General features: G+C 44.9%; 9 protein-coding genes across 13 annotated transcripts in view; 4 read left to right on the top strand and 5 right to left on the bottom strand.

Moving 5' to 3' along the window:
* The window catches only part of tinc (transmembrane protein tincar), an 80,643-nt gene extending 78,410 nt beyond the window's left edge, over positions 1-2,233 (bottom strand). For 3 of the 5 annotated variants that reach the window (XM_089466827.1, XM_089466838.1, XM_089466841.1), the window contains exons 1-2: positions 1,945-2,233; positions 692-879 (exon numbers count right to left, since the gene is read on the bottom strand). The gene's annotated coding sequence lies outside the window, so the exon portion shown is untranslated. Of the gene's footprint in view, positions 1-691; positions 880-1,693; positions 1,913-1,944 lie in introns of those variants that run through there. The other 2 variants (XM_089466830.1, XM_089466832.1) reach the window with 2 other exon arrangements.
* A 127-nt stretch (positions 2,234-2,360) lies between these two features.
* Alg1 (ALG1, chitobiosyldiphosphodolichol beta-mannosyltransferase) lies at positions 2,361-4,053 on the top strand. The gene is made up of 3 exons (XM_018018416.2): positions 2,361-3,078; positions 3,152-3,721; positions 3,781-4,053. Exons 1-3 carry the CDS (start codon positions 2,516-2,518, stop codon positions 3,998-4,000), a joined length of 1,353 nt encoding a protein of 450 aa, XP_017873905.1. The 5' UTR covers positions 2,361-2,515; the 3' UTR covers positions 4,001-4,053.
* Positions 4,004-5,373, bottom strand: LOC108621234 (uncharacterized). The gene is made up of 2 exons (XM_018018430.2): positions 4,918-5,373; positions 4,004-4,854 (listed from the first exon to the last, which is right to left on the bottom strand). Exons 1-2 carry the CDS (start codon positions 5,088-5,090, stop codon positions 4,539-4,541), a joined length of 489 nt encoding a protein of 162 aa, XP_017873919.1. The 5' UTR covers positions 5,091-5,373; the 3' UTR covers positions 4,004-4,538.
* A 113-nt stretch (positions 5,374-5,486) lies between these two features.
* Arfip (ADP ribosylation factor interacting protein arfaptin) lies at positions 5,487-7,603 on the top strand. The gene is made up of 5 exons (XM_018018420.2): positions 5,487-6,144; positions 6,207-6,726; positions 6,792-6,960; positions 7,019-7,126; positions 7,185-7,603. Exons 1-5 carry the CDS (start codon positions 5,931-5,933, stop codon positions 7,227-7,229), a joined length of 1,056 nt encoding a protein of 351 aa, XP_017873909.1. The 5' UTR covers positions 5,487-5,930; the 3' UTR covers positions 7,230-7,603.
* On the bottom strand, positions 7,448-8,293 carry Dph3 (Diphthamide biosynthesis 3). The gene is made up of 3 exons (XM_018018431.2): positions 8,158-8,293; positions 8,024-8,098; positions 7,448-7,956 (listed from the first exon to the last, which is right to left on the bottom strand). The coding sequence occupies exons 1-3, from the start codon at positions 8,263-8,265 to the stop codon at positions 7,879-7,881; spliced, it is 261 nt and encodes an 86-aa protein (XP_017873920.1). The 5' UTR covers positions 8,266-8,293; the 3' UTR covers positions 7,448-7,878.
* A 261-nt stretch (positions 8,294-8,554) lies between these two features.
* LOC108621231 (dnaJ homolog subfamily C member 17) lies at positions 8,555-9,778 on the top strand. Its single transcript, XM_018018427.2, has one exon. It carries the CDS (start codon positions 8,658-8,660, stop codon positions 9,561-9,563), a length of 906 nt encoding a protein of 301 aa, XP_017873916.1. The 5' UTR covers positions 8,555-8,657; the 3' UTR covers positions 9,564-9,778.
* A 140-nt stretch (positions 9,779-9,918) lies between these two features.
* Positions 9,919-12,626, top strand: GCC88 (GRIP and coiled-coil domain containing 88 kDa). The gene is made up of 3 exons (XM_018018415.2): positions 9,919-10,428; positions 10,486-12,301; positions 12,364-12,626. Exons 1-3 carry the CDS (start codon positions 10,347-10,349, stop codon positions 12,542-12,544), a joined length of 2,079 nt encoding a protein of 692 aa, XP_017873904.1. The 5' UTR covers positions 9,919-10,346; the 3' UTR covers positions 12,545-12,626.
* LOC108621224 (protein arginine methyltransferase NDUFAF7 homolog, mitochondrial) lies at positions 12,573-14,027 on the bottom strand. Its single transcript, XM_018018417.2, has 2 exons — positions 13,662-14,027; positions 12,573-13,601 (listed from the first exon to the last, which is right to left on the bottom strand). The coding sequence occupies exons 1-2, from the start codon at positions 13,986-13,988 to the stop codon at positions 12,618-12,620; spliced, it is 1,311 nt and encodes a 436-aa protein (XP_017873906.1). The 5' UTR covers positions 13,989-14,027; the 3' UTR covers positions 12,573-12,617.
* A 131-nt stretch (positions 14,028-14,158) lies between these two features.
* On the bottom strand, positions 14,159-15,146 carry LOC108621233 (antigen 5 like allergen Cul n 1-like). Its single transcript, XM_018018429.2, has 2 exons — positions 14,980-15,146; positions 14,159-14,924 (listed from the first exon to the last, which is right to left on the bottom strand). Exons 1-2 carry the CDS (start codon positions 15,100-15,102, stop codon positions 14,250-14,252), a joined length of 798 nt encoding a protein of 265 aa, XP_017873918.2. The 5' UTR covers positions 15,103-15,146; the 3' UTR covers positions 14,159-14,249.
* Between the last annotated feature and the right edge of the window lie 62 nt (positions 15,147-15,208).

Here is a 15,208-nt window from a genome sequence, read left to right as displayed (position 1 = left end):
CTCGTGAACCTTTTCTACTCAAGGCGCACATGTGTCGAGTTTCCTCTTTTTGGGCAAATGGCACTTGGCGCCGTTTGTTAACTCAGCGTCTTCCACTTCATGTAGCAGAGGGACGAGAGGGACGCGGAGGCAGCGAGGGAGAGCGATAAGAAAAGCCAATGCAAACAACAAAAATAGCCGCAGAAGAACTGTGCATGCACTTGTCGCTGTCGCTCTCTAGCAGCTTCTCCTCTCTCTCTCTCTCTTTCTCTCTCTCTCTCTCTCGCTGGCTCTTTTTCTATCCCGCACGCACCTCTTTAATTATAGCCAAGCTACATATTTGGTATGTGCACCGACGAGGCGGAAGTTTGTTTAGGATACACGAGTATTTTGCCAGGCAGCTGCACACAGCGGTCTCTTTGGCTATGCCTACATCAGCCTCACCTTCCGCCTTTGCCCGTTCACCAACTATCCTATTCCTTCTATATCTCCCTCTCTATCTCTCTCTCCCTGTCTCTGTCTCTCTCAACAAATTGCATTAGTTGTTGTCGCGTCTAGACACGCGCCGGCACATTCTGCCACAGCTCTTCCCCTCTGTAAATTATTCAAATGAAGCACTTGCCACGGCATGCCACATACGCGTTGCTGTGGCACTTGCAGCTGGAGCTGCAGTTGATGTCGCGTTAATCGACTCTCAACTATGGCAACTTACCTCTCGCTGCTCTCTGCTCTCGCTCGCTGCTCGCAGTGAATTATATTTAGTCCGATTAGCCACGACACGATATAGACAATTTTTCAATAGATCGTCAACTTTTCTTTTTACTTTTCCTATTTTGATTTTATTGGATGAACAGTTCACTTATATATATTAATAATCCGTTATGATATGTTGTTATATTGCTGTCAAAATAAGAGAAAACGAGTTAATTAGTTTGTGAACCCTTTGAATGTGTGTGAGGAGATAATGCTAAATTATTATGATCGATGACTATTTTTATTATTTAACTATGTTTGACCATCTACAGGGTGTTGGGCTAGTCAAGCAAGACTGACATAGAACCATTATATGTGGATATCATAGCGGTATTTGGCATTTCAAATACACTTGCAAAAAATGAGCCGACGTCTCAACCGACGACGCTTCCTGCATATTTTTCCAGCCAAATATGGAAACAAAATGCGCCACAAAACTTTAGACACGCAATAAAACGCCGCACAAAAATCAAAAACCAACGGCGAAAAGTTGCAGCAGACCAGGTCCACATAGGGATGAACCGAACAGTCACCCACCGCCCACCACCCACAGCCGCCAGTCAGCTATTGCCAGTGCCGAGCTCCTGTGTGATGGCTGAGCTTCTGGGCCTGTCATTGGGGGTGGCTCTGGGTCTGGCTTTGACTCTGGCTTTGAATATGCAGGCGGCAAGTCACCAGCGGACACAGAGAGAGAGAGAGAGAGAGAGAAAGAGAGAGAGAGGAGAAGTGCTTGTGTCTCGTCTGGCAACGCAGACGCTGCAGACAGTTTTCTAATGGGATAAACTAAATACATTTGTGTATGTGTGTGTGTGTGTGAACACGTATTTATGTCCATTCACTCGTAACGTAAAGCGTATACATCTTTGTGCGTAACACTCACACACACATACCACTATTGATATTATTATTAAGAACGTCTACTTTTATTATTCATAAATTATTAATAAACAATACTGCATACTTTTAGAGCTCATTCACTGAATAACAAATACCGAAAAATTCTCAGACACAAACACATACACACGAAATTGACATTTTTGCGGGTAGTCAGAACGGGACTTCGTAACAGCGACGGCGCCAACCTGCTATAGGTGTGGAGGGCGGGAAGGGAGCTGGGAGAATTTTGGGCGGTCGCTTTGTTGTGCCGGCGAATATGTAGCGGAAAACCGGAATGCCAAAACAAAATTGCGTATTTTTGGTTCATTCACTTACCGGCAAAAATTTTGCCGCATTGCAGACGGCAAAAGTAAAGACGATTTGACCCGTTAGTTGCGACTGTTTTTGATATTCTTTTGCTTTTGTTGTTTAGTTACTTATGCACTTGACAGTTTATAAATTTTAATTTATTAGTTATAGTAGCCACAGAGGGCATTCAGTAAATAACACCCACACACTCACGCACAGTTTGAATAACACGAACCATAAACAGATCTGTTATACGTTATGCCGCGTTACGTCCTTGCACACCAACAGTAAGGAAACATTTGAAGTGACTTTAACATGGTGCGCGGCCAAAATACTCAAACGGTTTAACAGAATGTTAAACTCAATTGAGCTGTTAAGTTGCATGGTCAATCCATATACGGCCACACTCTTTGCACAGCTGTTTTACTAGCAATATTTATCGATTAACGAATCTTTCAATCGTATGTATATCGCATAACCGCCACAATGGCGAGCTACCTGGTTAACAATTGAAAGATATAACAAATGAGTTTTTACTGCATTTGAACTGCAGTAAATTAAGGCGATTCATTGCATCAGTCGACACTTGGTTAACAATATGGTGGAACTACAACTGAGAAAACGCAATGCTTGCGTCATTGTGCTGGGAGATATCGGACGCAGTCCACGTATGCAATACCACGCTCAGAGCCTCCTCGAAGACAACTACAATGTGGACATAATTGGATATATTGAGACACAGCCGCTAGATGCGCTAACTGTGGCACAACCCAAGTGCAAAATTCACGAACTCTCTGCGGTCCCCATCACAAACCTAACACCCAAATTGCAGCTGTTCTTCAAAGCCATTTGGCAAACGTTAAGTCTGTTGATGGCCCTAATCTCGATAAGGCGACCCAATTTCTTGCTTGTACAGAACCCCCCCGGCATACCCACGTTGATTGTTTGCTATTTATACTGCGCCTTGACGCGAACTAAGTTAGCCATCGATTGGCATAATTACACCTACACTATCTTAGCGTTGGGCATGGCCGGAGGAGAGCAGAACCGGCTAATCCGTCTTACCAGGCGACTGGAACGTTATTTTGGCAGCAAGGCTCATACACACTTTTGTGTAACTAATGCCATGAAGGAGGATCTGCAACGCAACTGGAATATTGGGTGAGCGCGCGAAATGCCCTTGTGCGTATCTATTTTTCGTTACTATATAATTTTTGATTTACTGTGTTTGTAGGCCCGTGCATGTGCTCTATGATCGAGCGCCAGCGCAATTCCATCCCATAGAACTTCCTCAAAAGCACGAGCTATTCATGAAGCTTTCCAAAGATTATGCACCTTTTATGGCGCCATGCTATGCGGATCTGAAGCAATCGGGCATGCTCGAGTCAACTTCACTCACTCAGAAGCTGGCCAATGGAACGGTGCTCTATAAGCCACAGAGGCAAGCAATACTCGTGTCGAGCACCAGTTGGACGCCGGATGAAGACTTTGGCATACTCCTGAAAGCCTTGGAGTCCTATGAGAGCGTGGCTACAGCCGAGCCACATGTCTATCCATCCTTGCTGTGCATCATTACCGGCAAGGGCCCACAAAAGTCACAATACGAGGCTCAAATAGCGAAATTGCAGTGGCGAAAAGTTTCGATCGTAACACCCTGGCTAGAGGCTGAGGATTATGCGAGCTTGCTGGCTAGCGCGGATCTTGGCGTATCCTTACATTGGAGCACAAGCGGGCTGGATTTGCCCATGAAAGTGGTGGATATGTTTGGCAGTGGGTTGCCCGTCTGCGCCTACAACTTCAAATGGTGAGCAAGTCGGAAATGTCAATCCAGGCAGATTAAATCTATCAGATGTCTCTCTTCAGCCTCTCAGAGCTAGTGAAGCACGGCGAGAACGGATTTGTCTTCAACGATCACTCGGAGCTGGCCGAGCAACTGCGGCTGTGGTTCGAGCACTTCCCTACAAATCCAAGCATCATTGAGACCCGCTCCCGCTTCAAGCGCAGCCTGCAAGAGTTCCAGGACTTGCGCTGGCGGGAAAATTGGAAACAATGCGCGGCACCTGTACTAGAAGCATTTCTTTAAGCATTTACAAATCGAGAAAGCTTTTAATAAAACTTTTGTGAACAGTAAAAGAAGGCACTTAAATTAATCTGCCATCAATGCCATTATTATATGCGTGTATTAATAATATAAAAATGTTATTTTTTTATTATTATATTATATGCGTGTATTATTATCATATGCGTGTATTAATAATATAAAAATGTTATTTTTATATTATTAACGCTTGAATTACTCGCGCAAGCCATTGATATGACATTATCGGTAGAATCAATGTAAACACTTTAGCACTTAATTAATTGCTGGCATACTAATCGTTTACAAATGTATCAAATTTTAGCATTCTAATAGATTTCTGTATATTAATTAATTTATTAAGATGGACATTAGTTTTGCAATCAAAACAATTGATCATGTATTGCAATATAATTGCTTCGATTTCTACAAACGCTCATGCGGACATATATATCTATAACTATGTTTGTGCCATTATCAGCTGCATTTCATATTGCTCTAGTTTACACTGCATGCATTCAGCTCGAGACGCATACAAAGGCGCTCACATGTTACGCAAGCAAATAGGACAAGTCTTATAATTGTTTTTCTTGTACTCCTGCAGGCATTGAGTGTGAAGCGCATGCTCGCAGCGAAGGTATTCCATCTCCTGCACTTCCATGGGCTCACAACAGATCGAGCAAGCGTCGCCGGGCTGATCGATGCGTATCACGATTTGTTCGCAATATGGGCAATTGCGACGCCATTTGCGATACTCGTGAAAGCAAGGAAGCTTGCACAGCGCATGACCACAACGCATTTTATGCATCGACTCTTCGGTCATTTCTTCAAGGCAGATAAGACAATTGTCGCCAGGCTTGCTAAAAGAAACAAAAAATATATATATATATATATTTATATATATTAGAGTAGAATATACTCACTTTTCACGAAACTTTCGCTTTTTGCTATTATTAAAGCTGCGATCGTTATTATCATCGTTTCTGCATCCTCCACTCGAGTGAGGTCGTTGAGGCACCGGTTGACTAAAATAAATTGCAGCGACTGCAGCCACAATTACGCAGCCGATGCCCAAAACTAATTGCATTGGTATCATAATCACGACATATGCTCGTTAAATCACACTTAAAAATATGTATATAGTATATTTGTAGAAGAGTGGCTTAACTTGGGCAAAATTCCCCTTAAATTATTATTATATTGTTTGCCATTCACTTTATCCACTTACATGAACTGCCGTACAGATCAGGTTAGGCCAGTGCTGCCACTCATATTAATACAAAAATATTTTCTTATTAAGCGAGCGCGACGAGCTTGGATAGTTACAAATATACATGTATTGTCAGCATTAGGTTTCTAAAAAGAAATATTTTGTACATAACTTAGGGTATCTGAAAATTTCATGTCTGCGAAGAAAATATGGGTATTTTGCTAGCTCGGAGTACTGGTCACTCCGTGTTTTTCGTATTCTATAATATTGGTCGACGGTGCTGTCACACTTTTCAAGCTCTATACTTTTTACAATATTTCGGCTGTCTGACTTATTTAATTGTTTTCAAACCGTAGTTTTAATAATCGAAGTGGCGTCAACTTTTGGACTTGGCAATAGTATCGAAATTGTGGTAACCTAAGAATTTGGTATTTTTACATAGCCGGGACGTCGGTCACACAGCATTGTATTTAATTCTATGGTTTTTCTCTGCTCAAAACTTATTTAACTTGTTATTACGAATGCACTGCATTGGCAATCAACTATAAGTGGTGTGGATAACAGACGAGCAAGCATTTCAAACGCACCAAATAGCGTGCGATATTGATTTAAGTGCAACCACCGGGCAATTCGTCTACGCCTCTGCCCCTCGCAAGAGCAGTTGAACGATTTTTTCTGGTGAAATTAAGTTATAGTTTTTCGATAAGGCAACGAGGAACGCAAAGCATGGCGGAACGGGAGCGCAGCATACATGAAATGCTCAAGGACACACCATCCATGAACGATAGCTGCGGTGCCGTCCACACAGGCACAGAGGGTGGTAGTCTAGGAATGGGAATCGGAATGGGGATGGGAGTGAGCGGCAGCAATAGCAGTCATAGCATTGGCACAGGAAATCCGTTAAGCATGTCCACCAGTTTGCCTTTGCGAAATCATTCAGGTGCGTCACCCAGCTACGCAACAATCTATGAATCAACGAAACGATTTTTGTTTCCTTTGCAGCACCCACCACGCCAATGTCTCCAACAAATCCACATACAACCAATGGCTTTCTAACCTCAGCAGACGGCAGCAGTAGCCTGATAAGAACAAGCGCCTCGAAGATTGATAGCCTCAAGAACTGGAGTATATCAACGTACAAATGCACACGGCAAATAATGCTCGAGAAATTGGGCAAATCGCAACGTACCGTTGACTCGGAACTGGAAGCACAGATAGAACAGTTACGTGAAACACAACGGAAATATTTATCCATTTTACGTTTGACGCGTGCTTTTAGCTCACACTTTCAACACGTTGTCGCCTCGCAGCAATCGCTGGCCGATGCCTTCGCTGATCTGGCGCAGAAGAATCCCGAGCTGCAGAAGGAGTTCATCTGCAACTCGGAAACGCAACGAAATTTGACCAAAAATGGTGAACTGCTATTAAATGCATTAAACTTTTTTATTTCATCGGTGAATACGCTGTGCAATAAGACCATAGACGATACTCTGCTAACTATACGACAATACGAGACAGCTAGGTAAACCACAAAATAGCCTATAGCTCATATTCGAACAAGCAAACCGATTTGTTTTCTATATTCAGAATTGAATTCGATGCCTATCGGATGGACTTGGAGAACAGCAAACCTGAATTAACGCAAGCCGCATCTTCGCTGGAGGAAACGCAGCGCAGCTTTGCACATCACAAGGATCAATACGAGAAGCTGCGAGGTGATGTTGCCGTTAAAATGCAATTTCTCGACGAGAATCGCGTGAGTTTTGATTAGACTAAAAATACAATATGGTCTATAAACTTTGCTTATCCTGTAGATTAAAGTGATGCACAAGCAGCTCATATTGCTGCACAATGCGATTGCCGCTTATTTTTCGGGCAATGCCATGGCACTAGAGAGCACGTTAAAGCAGTTCAACATAAAGGTGAAATACTCCTTACAATAGTACCTAGACTCGCCTTAACCTCTGGTACTATTTACAGCTTAAATCACCGAATAACACCACAGGCTCATGGCTGGAACAATAGGCACTATAACTGGAACGGCAACCTAGCATAGTTGATCAAACTTAGTAACTCTGTTCCACACACAACACACATTTTTACACGTCGGCCCAAGTATATCAGAACGGAGTACATGGTCTCACTCTCTCTGTAAATGCTACATGACTCTTAACAATATCTCAAATGCTTACACCTAAGTCGAATTCCTAATTCATAAGCAGAAAGTGAAACGCGAGGCACAGTTCATATTGTTATGATTTATTATATTTCCATGTAACTATGTTCACATTTCCACACACAACTCGTACTTAAAATTAGTTCCTTGTGTTTTCCTGAATATGATATATATTCAAATTTAGCGCCTAGTGCAATACATAATCTATGTAGTTGTACATTAAGCTTTACAATGTTTATTTATATTGATCTTAAATTATCTGCACGGGGAATATTTTTTGCATTTTATCAGACATTCTGTGAGAGTCTTATTTCCGATTCATTATTTATTTATAGGACATATTTTTTTTAAAGCTATGTAACAAAAACTGTAATCAAATATTTGCGGTAAAGTATTATTTAAACTAATTGTTTACTAGTCAACACATTATTTACAATAAACGAAAGTATACAAATAAAAAATTGATCATTACCCACTCGACGAAACTCTAAATAGGAGCTAGTTCTTCTCCAGCTTTAAGTCGCTCAGCTTTTCGTTAAGCGCCGCCGTTTCGTCCTCCTCCGCTTTAAACATATCCTGTAAAAATATAATTCACTTGATGTTCAGCAATTTTTCTACTGCAAGATTAATTTAACAAAATTACCGCGTCATATATGACTTTAATAATCAGTGAACAACTTGGACAAGTGGCTACTTCCTCCCCTTCAATAAGTTCCTCCTGCAAAGCCAGAAACCTTTATAAGTAACTGCCACAATTTTTGATATGCGCAGACATACCTTGGAAATTTGAAATCGATCACCGCAGGGACAAGGGTAGTAATACATTTCCTCCTCCTCGTCGTATTCGAAATCCTCAATCTCGACTTCGTCGTGGTAAATACTCATTATCTTTTTGACTACTCTAGATCTATAGTATTTGGATTATTCACGCATATACAAATGGGACACACGTTGCGGTCGACGTGCTGCCAATCTGTCTCAATTAACAGATGATCTGTAGATACCACCTGTAAATATATTTACAAATATTTCGAAGCTAATATCACGGAATGAAAAGATTCGCAGAACAAAATCCTTATTTACCTTATCATGATAAATAAATACTTTTTTGTTTTTTAATCTGCTTATAATTAAAATACATACAAACTAAAATTCGCTGACTCGCAGCGCTGCCAGCCTATCGCACTAAACAGCTGATCAGCAAGCATTCCTATCCGGCTTGTAAACAATTCGCAAACGTTTGCAACATTTGTTGTTAAACTGTGTTAATTTAAGCTATGAGCAGCAAAAAATACAGTGATATAAATCTCTACGACCTGCTCGGCGTGTCCAATGACGCCGAGCAGGCCGAGATTAGGAAAGCGTATCGAAAACGTGCGCTAGACTGTCATCCGGATAAGAACCCCGATAATCCCCAGGCCGTTGAACGTTTTCATGAGCTGTCCAAGGCGCTGGAAATACTAACAGATGCGACAGCCCGGTCCGCCTACGACAAGGTACTCAGGGCCAAAAAGGCGGCTGAGCTTCGCACCAAACAACTGGACAGTAAAAGACAAAAGCTAAAAGAGGAACTGGAGGAAAGAGAACGTGCAGCCCTACATAAGTTGCAGGCAGGGCAACCGTACAGCACAGTGCGTAAAACCGATGAGGAGGTGCTGCAGGAGCAGATCGAACGCTTGCGGCGCGAAGGCTCCAAGTTGCTAGAGGAGGAGCAACAAGCGATGCGGGAGCAACTGAAACGCAACTACGCCGAGCAACAGAAGCAACGCCAGCAAACGCCATCCTTTGATTCCGCCCAACATCGCATCAAGATTAAATGGAAGTGTGATAAAGGCGATGACAGTAACGGCGGCTACACACAAGAGCGTCTTATGCAGTACCTTAAGAAATACGGCGAGGTAGTTGCGCTAGTCATGAACCCAAAAATTCGCGGACGTGCCATGGTGGAGCTTAAGACACGAGAAGCCTGCGATATGGTGCTGGCCTATGAGAAAGGTAATCCTTCAAATCCCCTGCACTTTCAGTGGGTAAACCCGCCGGCACAAGATAAAATAATAACCCCAACCAATCAGAGTAATGCAACTGCAAGAGATTACGAGGACTTGGTAATGCGCAAGCTGCGCCAGGCAGAGGAGCGTAAACGTATAATTGAACAAATGATGAAAGAGGACGGTGATACATAACCGCTAGCGTATTTAAATATTTTCATAAGCTTTAGTATTTAATAATAAAATCAAGTTGGCATCTCTGCCAAAAGCTATAGACAGAGTACATGAATCGAAACATTTGCAAATGAAAATAAAAATAAGTCTTGTTTATGTATATATATATACTTTTTATAGTAGCTTATGATTATTTCTTATTAATAAATATAATGTGAGAGCTCAGCCAATTTCAATCATAAGATAAAATAATTGATAAAACAAATCAGCTTGGCAGCACTGTCAACAGCTGTTATCCAAAGCACAAACAAACAAGCAAAAGAAAAGAATAAAGGCAGACTGTGAGATACCTGTGTTTTAGAGCAATGCGTTAAATATTACTTCTATAACTGCTGTTATTAGTAATGGAAAAGTAAACAACGATAGCTGATTATTTGTATTGTTGAATTTATAAACATAGCTATAATGACAATAAGGTGTAATGAAATATAAACGTTTAATTAATTACATATGTTTAAGTACATTTTAATTTATTTTTCATATTCATAAACATATTTAGGTTCCGATCGCAGTTACACTTGCTTTACGCTTTCAATATGAGCACAATAAATGAAATAACAAGCACTGAATAGTAATCAAATATTACAAATTCTTATCAGGAAATCATATCAACATCCGATTAAAGTACAGGGTATCGTAAAGCTGGGCTGCAGTTGATTTCAATTTGTTTGCCACGATAGAAATAATTAAATTCAGATTTTAGTTGTGCAAAACTTGATCGCTTGCAATTGGAACGAATGAAACATGGATAAGCGACAGCGTGAGCTGGAGGCTCTAGTGGCCACGCAGAAGGAGCAGTTGTCACGATACGAGAAGCGGCTCAAGGGTAAATCGTTGTGCAATAAACAAAATGTAAATTGCAGCTAATTAACAAAAATTGCAGACGTGGTCACAGCGTACAAGGGCTTGCTCAAAGAGAAGGAGGCACTGGAGACGAGCTTAGCAGCGCATGCCGAAGCTACATCTGGCAAGGATTCAAATGCTGTCGATTCCAAAGCAGTCGCAACCGGCGGCGAAGTAAATGGCGATGCGACCGATGACTCCACAGCCTCAGGCAGCGATATAGCCGGGGGCAATGAGGAAAAAGGTCAGCTACAGACGCAGATAATAACACTCATGAATTCCCTGGCTACACTTTCTGCGGAAAAGTCTCGGATGGAGGCGTCATTTCAGGCGGACAAGAAGCAGCTGCGCGCACAGATAGCTCAAAAGGAACAGATCATACAGGAGCTGCACGCCAAGGCCAAGGAGCAGGCGCAGCGCGCTAAAAACGACGTGGATGAAGTGAAAGCAAAGTGGATCATTGAGAGGCAGGAACGTGAAAAGGAGACCAACAATCAAATGATTATGCTGCGCGAGCTCCAGAAGCTGTACGCAGACGAGCGACACCTCAAAGAGAACATTGAGATGCAGCTGAACAATTTTAAAACCCAGTTTGCCAGCAACGAGGCCGAGAATAGCCGCCTGCGAGAGCTGCAGCTCCAGTTGAAGGAGGCGCGTGCCCAGCTCAAGCAATGGCAGGCCAAAGCGGAGCAAACAACTGCTGCAATATCGGCGACCGATAGCAACGTGTTACTGCAGCAGGTGCGCCAGGAGATGCAGCAATTGAAGGAGCAGCACTCGGTGGCCATCAAGCAGGAGCAGCGACGCGTGCTGCGTGCCGAAGAGCAAAGCCGACGACAGGCAGCCTTGCATGAGGATCGGGTGGCCAACTTGGAGTCTCGCCTGGCCGAGCTAAGCAACACGGTTGGCAGCTACGACCGTTTGCGACAACAGGATCAGGACAGCATCCATGCTCTCAAGCAGCAGCTGCAGGAGCTGGAACAGCTGCAAGCCCGTACAGCGCCGGGTAGTACAGTACAGGAGGTCAAAGATAGCGAGCAGGATATAGGTGCTCTGGTGGATGAGATTGTGCGTCTCAAGAAGTTGCTAACTAGTGCCAATGCGCGCTCCTCCAATCCCATAGACCTCAACACGGTGCTGGCCAGCAGCCATGCGACAGCCAGCGCTGACAGCCACGTCCAGTGTGAGCAGCAGTTGCAGAACCTGCAGAAATTGCTGGACAACAGTAAGCAGCAGGAGGCGCATCTGCAGCAGAAGATTCAGCTGCAGCAGACACACATCCAGACACTGCAGGACAAGGTGCAGGTGCTCAATCGCAACATTGACGAGGCCGAGCTTGAGCTGAAGCAGCAGGGTGACAAGATGCGCATAGCGCTCAAGAACGAGCGTGCCAAGTGGCAGGAGGCGAAGGCGGAGTTGGAAAATGAGACGCGTTGCAAACTGAACGAGCTGGAGCAGTTGCTGCAAAAACAGCGGCAGCGTTCACTCCAACTGCTCGACGAGAAGGAGCAGGAGATTAAAACGTTGCAGACCTCCTTCGAGGTGTTCCACAAGCCAAACGCGTCGCCTCTAGAAACCAGCGAAACTTTTGCCTACTCCTCAGACGCGGACAGCGTGGAGGTCGAGGGCGAACGGGAGACGAAGATGAAGGTCAAGCCCAAGAAGCTGTCATTGGGCGAGAACTGTCACATGCTGCACTACGCCAACGAGCTGGCTCGCAAGGACATTGAGATTACAGCGTTGCGCAAATCCAAATACGTTGCGGAGTCGACGCTTAGGAAAGCTATACAGGATAAAGTTACGGCGCAGCAGGAGATGCACGAAAAGATAGAACAGCTCGAGGAGCAAGTGGATAGGTGAGTTAAGACTTCAATTTATGCCACTTTGTGCTGATTTCCCTGCCCATCTTCCAATCCAGATTGGAGCGCTGCAAGACGCGCGAGGGCGCCAACTTGGAGTATCTGAAGAACGTTGTCATTAGCTTCATTGTCACGAGAGATGCGGAGGACAAGCGACATATGCTGAACGCCATCAGCGCTGTCCTTCAGTTCACCAGCAGCGAGATGCACACCATCAACGCAGCATTCCAAAAGAAATAGCCCACATTCGAAACATTACTATAGTAGATCATGTATAGAACAGAACATTTATATATTAAATACAAAGCATATGTTATCCAAAGCCAGCCACGGGATACTTCTCCAAGTGGGCAGCCACTACGCCGGGAAACATGGCAAGGAACTTGAATCGGCTGCCCATTTGGTTTGGATCGGTAAGCATCTCGTAGCCGGAGCGTATGATGCTCTGGTTCTCGGGCAACGCATGGGCCAGCAGCTGCTCCAGGCGCACTTCGCCCTGCATATTTCTCAAGAAGTCGCCCTGCTGCACTGGTCCACAGCAGTGGATGTCGCCGTGCATCTCTGCGACGTGCTTTAGATGCCTGAAGTCGACATCGGCTGTGAGATCCGCCGTGCCTGGCGCCAGCAGTGGCTCGTGCAGAGCGTGCTGCTTGAAAGCTCGAAACGTGTCTGTTTTGTCGCCAAAGTGGCCGTAGTCCATGATCAAGGCGATGCCCCCATGCTGCTCTAGTCGCTCTGACAGAAGGCGCACATGTCGCTCCGCTTCAAGCGAGTACTCTAGGCAGGTGCGTTGCTCCTGCGGCACCGGCTTGAACAATTGCGACACGGGCGTCTGAGCCTTGGACAAAACGTATCGGAAATCAGCAGTCGTCGACTTTGTGTCCACATCAATGAGCACTTCCTGCCACTGGCCATCGATAAGCTGCAGCTTGTGCACAGGCAGCGCATCGAAGAACTCATGCGCTAGCAACAGAGAAAACCCAGCTGGTACATCCTCCAGCCGGCGGTGCCAAAACACCTGCGTTCCCGTGGCCGTGGTGCCAAGTTGGTAGTGTGACAGCTGCTCCCCCTCTGGCAGGACCTCATGCTTGTAGCAGAAGCGTTGCGCCTGCGCCTGGCTGAGGTACGGGCTAATCTCGACCATGTGCATGGTGAACTGAGCGCCACTTTTGAATTTGGACAACACTTTAAGCACATCACGGGCCAGTGTGCCCCGTCCTGGTCCCAATTCAACAAGTTGGAAAGGCGATGGACTGCCCAGCTTCTGCCATTCGTTCATCAACCAGATGCCCACGAGCTAAATAGAGTTTTCTTGATCACAGATCTGTTCGGTTGGGTATATTCGGACGGAACTCACCTCTCCAAAAATCTGAGATATCTCCGGAGATGTTATGAAGTCACCCTCCCGTCCAAACACATCCCGATTCATGTAGTATCCACCCTGGGGATTCGTTAGCACCTCCCGCATGTATTCGGCCACGGTGATGGGCCCGGTCGCTTGAATTTTGGCGGCCAACTGTTTGGCTAGGTTACCATTCTGGCTCGCATTTGCCCCAGATGGTTGCTTCGGCTTCTGTCTCTCCTCCAACTCTACATTCCCAGACAGCGCACCAAGGTTAGGACGACGAACAGATTTATAGCTGTAGCTGCGCCTGCTGCCGATTCGGAAAACCTGGCGTAACATCTTTGCTTAAAATAGTGCTGCCAACTTACTTCAAATATCGATCAGCTGATTGAACGCATAGTAGTTAAATTTCAAATAGCTGATTTTTCTTCAAATGCATTTTCTGTGTCTAAACAACTTGAGTCCATCTACAATCACATTTAAGGCGAAATCAGTAGAATGCCAAATCGTTATTTTTTATAATTATATATTTCAAGGGTTTATATTACATCTTAAAGCGGTCAGTCAGCAACTATGAATACTCATACTTTCACCCATTCCTTAAAGTACTTTGATATCGGGCACAACCTTCTCGTTGTCGTAGATCTCCTTGGCATAGCAGAGATTGGGATAGTCAAAGGCGGCGCCATATCGGTTCTTGCAACCAGAGGTGGCCTTGTCGCCGGGTGTGTACACGGGCTGGCCAATCACGTTGGTAGTGGCAAAGTTACAGGTGAGCACGAAGTGGTTGTAGTAATCGCGAGAGAAGCGCACAGCGGCACAGCCCAGATGGGTGTTCTTCTCTGCCACGGCAACGGTGAACTTGGCCACATTCTTGTTGGGCAAGTCCTCTGGGAAGCTGGCCAAGATCTCAGGGGAAGCATTGGCACGCTGCTTAAACCAGTTCTCGATCTGCTCCTTGATAATCTCCGCATCGGTGTACTCGGACTCGGCACCGCTGTAGCTGAACATGGCATTGTTCTGGCCAGCGTAGGCGAAGCGCTCCGTGCTGCGGCACTTGTCGGGAAGGGATTGGCATGTCTTCACGTTATATAAAGCCAGGTGAGCCAGTTCCTCGCACCAGGTCATCTTGGCCATGCGCGCTGCCTTGGGCAGCCCCTCGATGGCGCCTCCAGCAACTGTGTTGCGCAGCTCATTGAACAGAGTCAGGATCAACTTCTCATGGGGCTGCATATTCACCTCTCGCACATCCTTGGGGCAGTTCTCGCTAAAGTTCTGCAGAATGTCTGTGTTTGTAGTGGATTGCTGCTGGAAAGGATTAAATACTTACTCCTTTATTATTGCAGGCAATGTGCTTGTCCAGGCAGGTGGGCAAGGCGCAGTAGTCCACGGAGGCAACGAGGCCTACTAAGGCTGTGGCCAGCACTAAGAAGCTACAGACTTTGGAGAACATCTTGTACTTGATGACTGTTGGCTTGTAACTGAGGCATCCCTACAACAGTAGCCCCATTTATACCAATGTGAGCTGCGACAGGGGCCACAGGTGTTATTAATGCAAA

The sequence above is a fragment of the Drosophila arizonae genome, chromosome 2 (assembly GCF_054131065.1).
Source record: "Drosophila arizonae isolate 15081-1271.41 chromosome 2, UAZ_ARI_1.0, whole genome shotgun sequence".
NCBI lineage: Eukaryota > Metazoa > Arthropoda > Insecta > Diptera > Drosophilidae > Drosophila > Drosophila arizonae.
This window is presented reverse-complemented; position numbering and strand designations above follow the sequence as displayed.

What these genes read in the sequence shown, in the direction of transcription:
- Alg1 (XM_018018416.2), top strand. Translation starts at nt 2,516, where the DNA reads ATGGTGGAACTACAACTGAGAAAACGCAATGCTTGCGTCATTGTGCTG. An exon ending in CAACGCAACTGGAATATTGG is followed by an intron (nt 3,079 to 3,151) that starts GTGAGCGCGCGA and finishes CTGTGTTTGTAG; the next exon opens with GCCCGTGCATGTGCTCTATG. An exon ending in TGCGCCTACAACTTCAAATG is followed by an intron (nt 3,722 to 3,780) that starts GTGAGCAAGTCG and finishes GTCTCTCTTCAG; the next exon opens with CCTCTCAGAGCTAGTGAAGC.
- Dph3 (XM_018018431.2), bottom strand. Translation starts at nt 8,265, where the DNA reads ATGAGTATTTACCACGACGAAGTCGAGATTGAGGATTTCGAATACGAC. An exon ending in ATCGATTTCAAATTTCCAAG is followed by an intron (nt 8,099 to 8,157) that starts GTATGTCTGCGC and finishes CTGGCTTTGCAG; the next exon opens with GAGGAACTTATTGAAGGGGA. An exon ending in TTAAAGTCATATATGACGCG is followed by an intron (nt 7,957 to 8,023) that starts GTAATTTTGTTA and finishes ATATTTTTACAG; the next exon opens with GATATGTTTAAAGCGGAGGA.
- Arfip (XM_018018420.2), top strand. Translation starts at nt 5,931, where the DNA reads ATGGCGGAACGGGAGCGCAGCATACATGAAATGCTCAAGGACACACCA. An exon ending in AATTTCTCGACGAGAATCGC is followed by an intron (nt 6,961 to 7,018) that starts GTGAGTTTTGAT and finishes CTTATCCTGTAG; the next exon opens with ATTAAAGTGATGCACAAGCA. An exon ending in TAAAGCAGTTCAACATAAAG is followed by an intron (nt 7,127 to 7,184) that starts GTGAAATACTCC and finishes TACTATTTACAG; the next exon opens with CTTAAATCACCGAATAACAC.
- LOC108621233 (XM_018018429.2), bottom strand. Translation starts at nt 15,102, where the DNA reads ATGTTCTCCAAAGTCTGTAGCTTCTTAGTGCTGGCCACAGCCTTAGTA. An exon ending in TTGCCTGCAATAATAAAGGA is followed by an intron (nt 14,925 to 14,979) that starts GTAAGTATTTAA and finishes GACATTCTGCAG; the next exon opens with AACTTTAGCGAGAACTGCCC.
- LOC108621231 (XM_018018427.2), top strand. Translation starts at nt 8,658, where the DNA reads ATGAGCAGCAAAAAATACAGTGATATAAATCTCTACGACCTGCTCGGC.
- LOC108621224 (XM_018018417.2), bottom strand. Translation starts at nt 13,988, where the DNA reads ATGTTACGCCAGGTTTTCCGAATCGGCAGCAGGCGCAGCTACAGCTAT. An exon ending in TATCTCAGATTTTTGGAGAG is followed by an intron (nt 13,602 to 13,661) that starts GTGAGTTCCGTC and finishes AACTCTATTTAG; the next exon opens with CTCGTGGGCATCTGGTTGAT.
- GCC88 (XM_018018415.2), top strand. Translation starts at nt 10,347, where the DNA reads ATGGATAAGCGACAGCGTGAGCTGGAGGCTCTAGTGGCCACGCAGAAG. An exon ending in ATACGAGAAGCGGCTCAAGG is followed by an intron (nt 10,429 to 10,485) that starts GTAAATCGTTGT and finishes CAAAAATTGCAG; the next exon opens with ACGTGGTCACAGCGTACAAG. An exon ending in CTCGAGGAGCAAGTGGATAG is followed by an intron (nt 12,302 to 12,363) that starts GTGAGTTAAGAC and finishes CTTCCAATCCAG; the next exon opens with ATTGGAGCGCTGCAAGACGC.
- LOC108621234 (XM_018018430.2), bottom strand. Translation starts at nt 5,090, where the DNA reads ATGATACCAATGCAATTAGTTTTGGGCATCGGCTGCGTAATTGTGGCT. An exon ending in AAGCGAAAGTTTCGTGAAAA is followed by an intron (nt 4,855 to 4,917) that starts GTGAGTATATTC and finishes TGTTTCTTTTAG; the next exon opens with CAAGCCTGGCGACAATTGTC.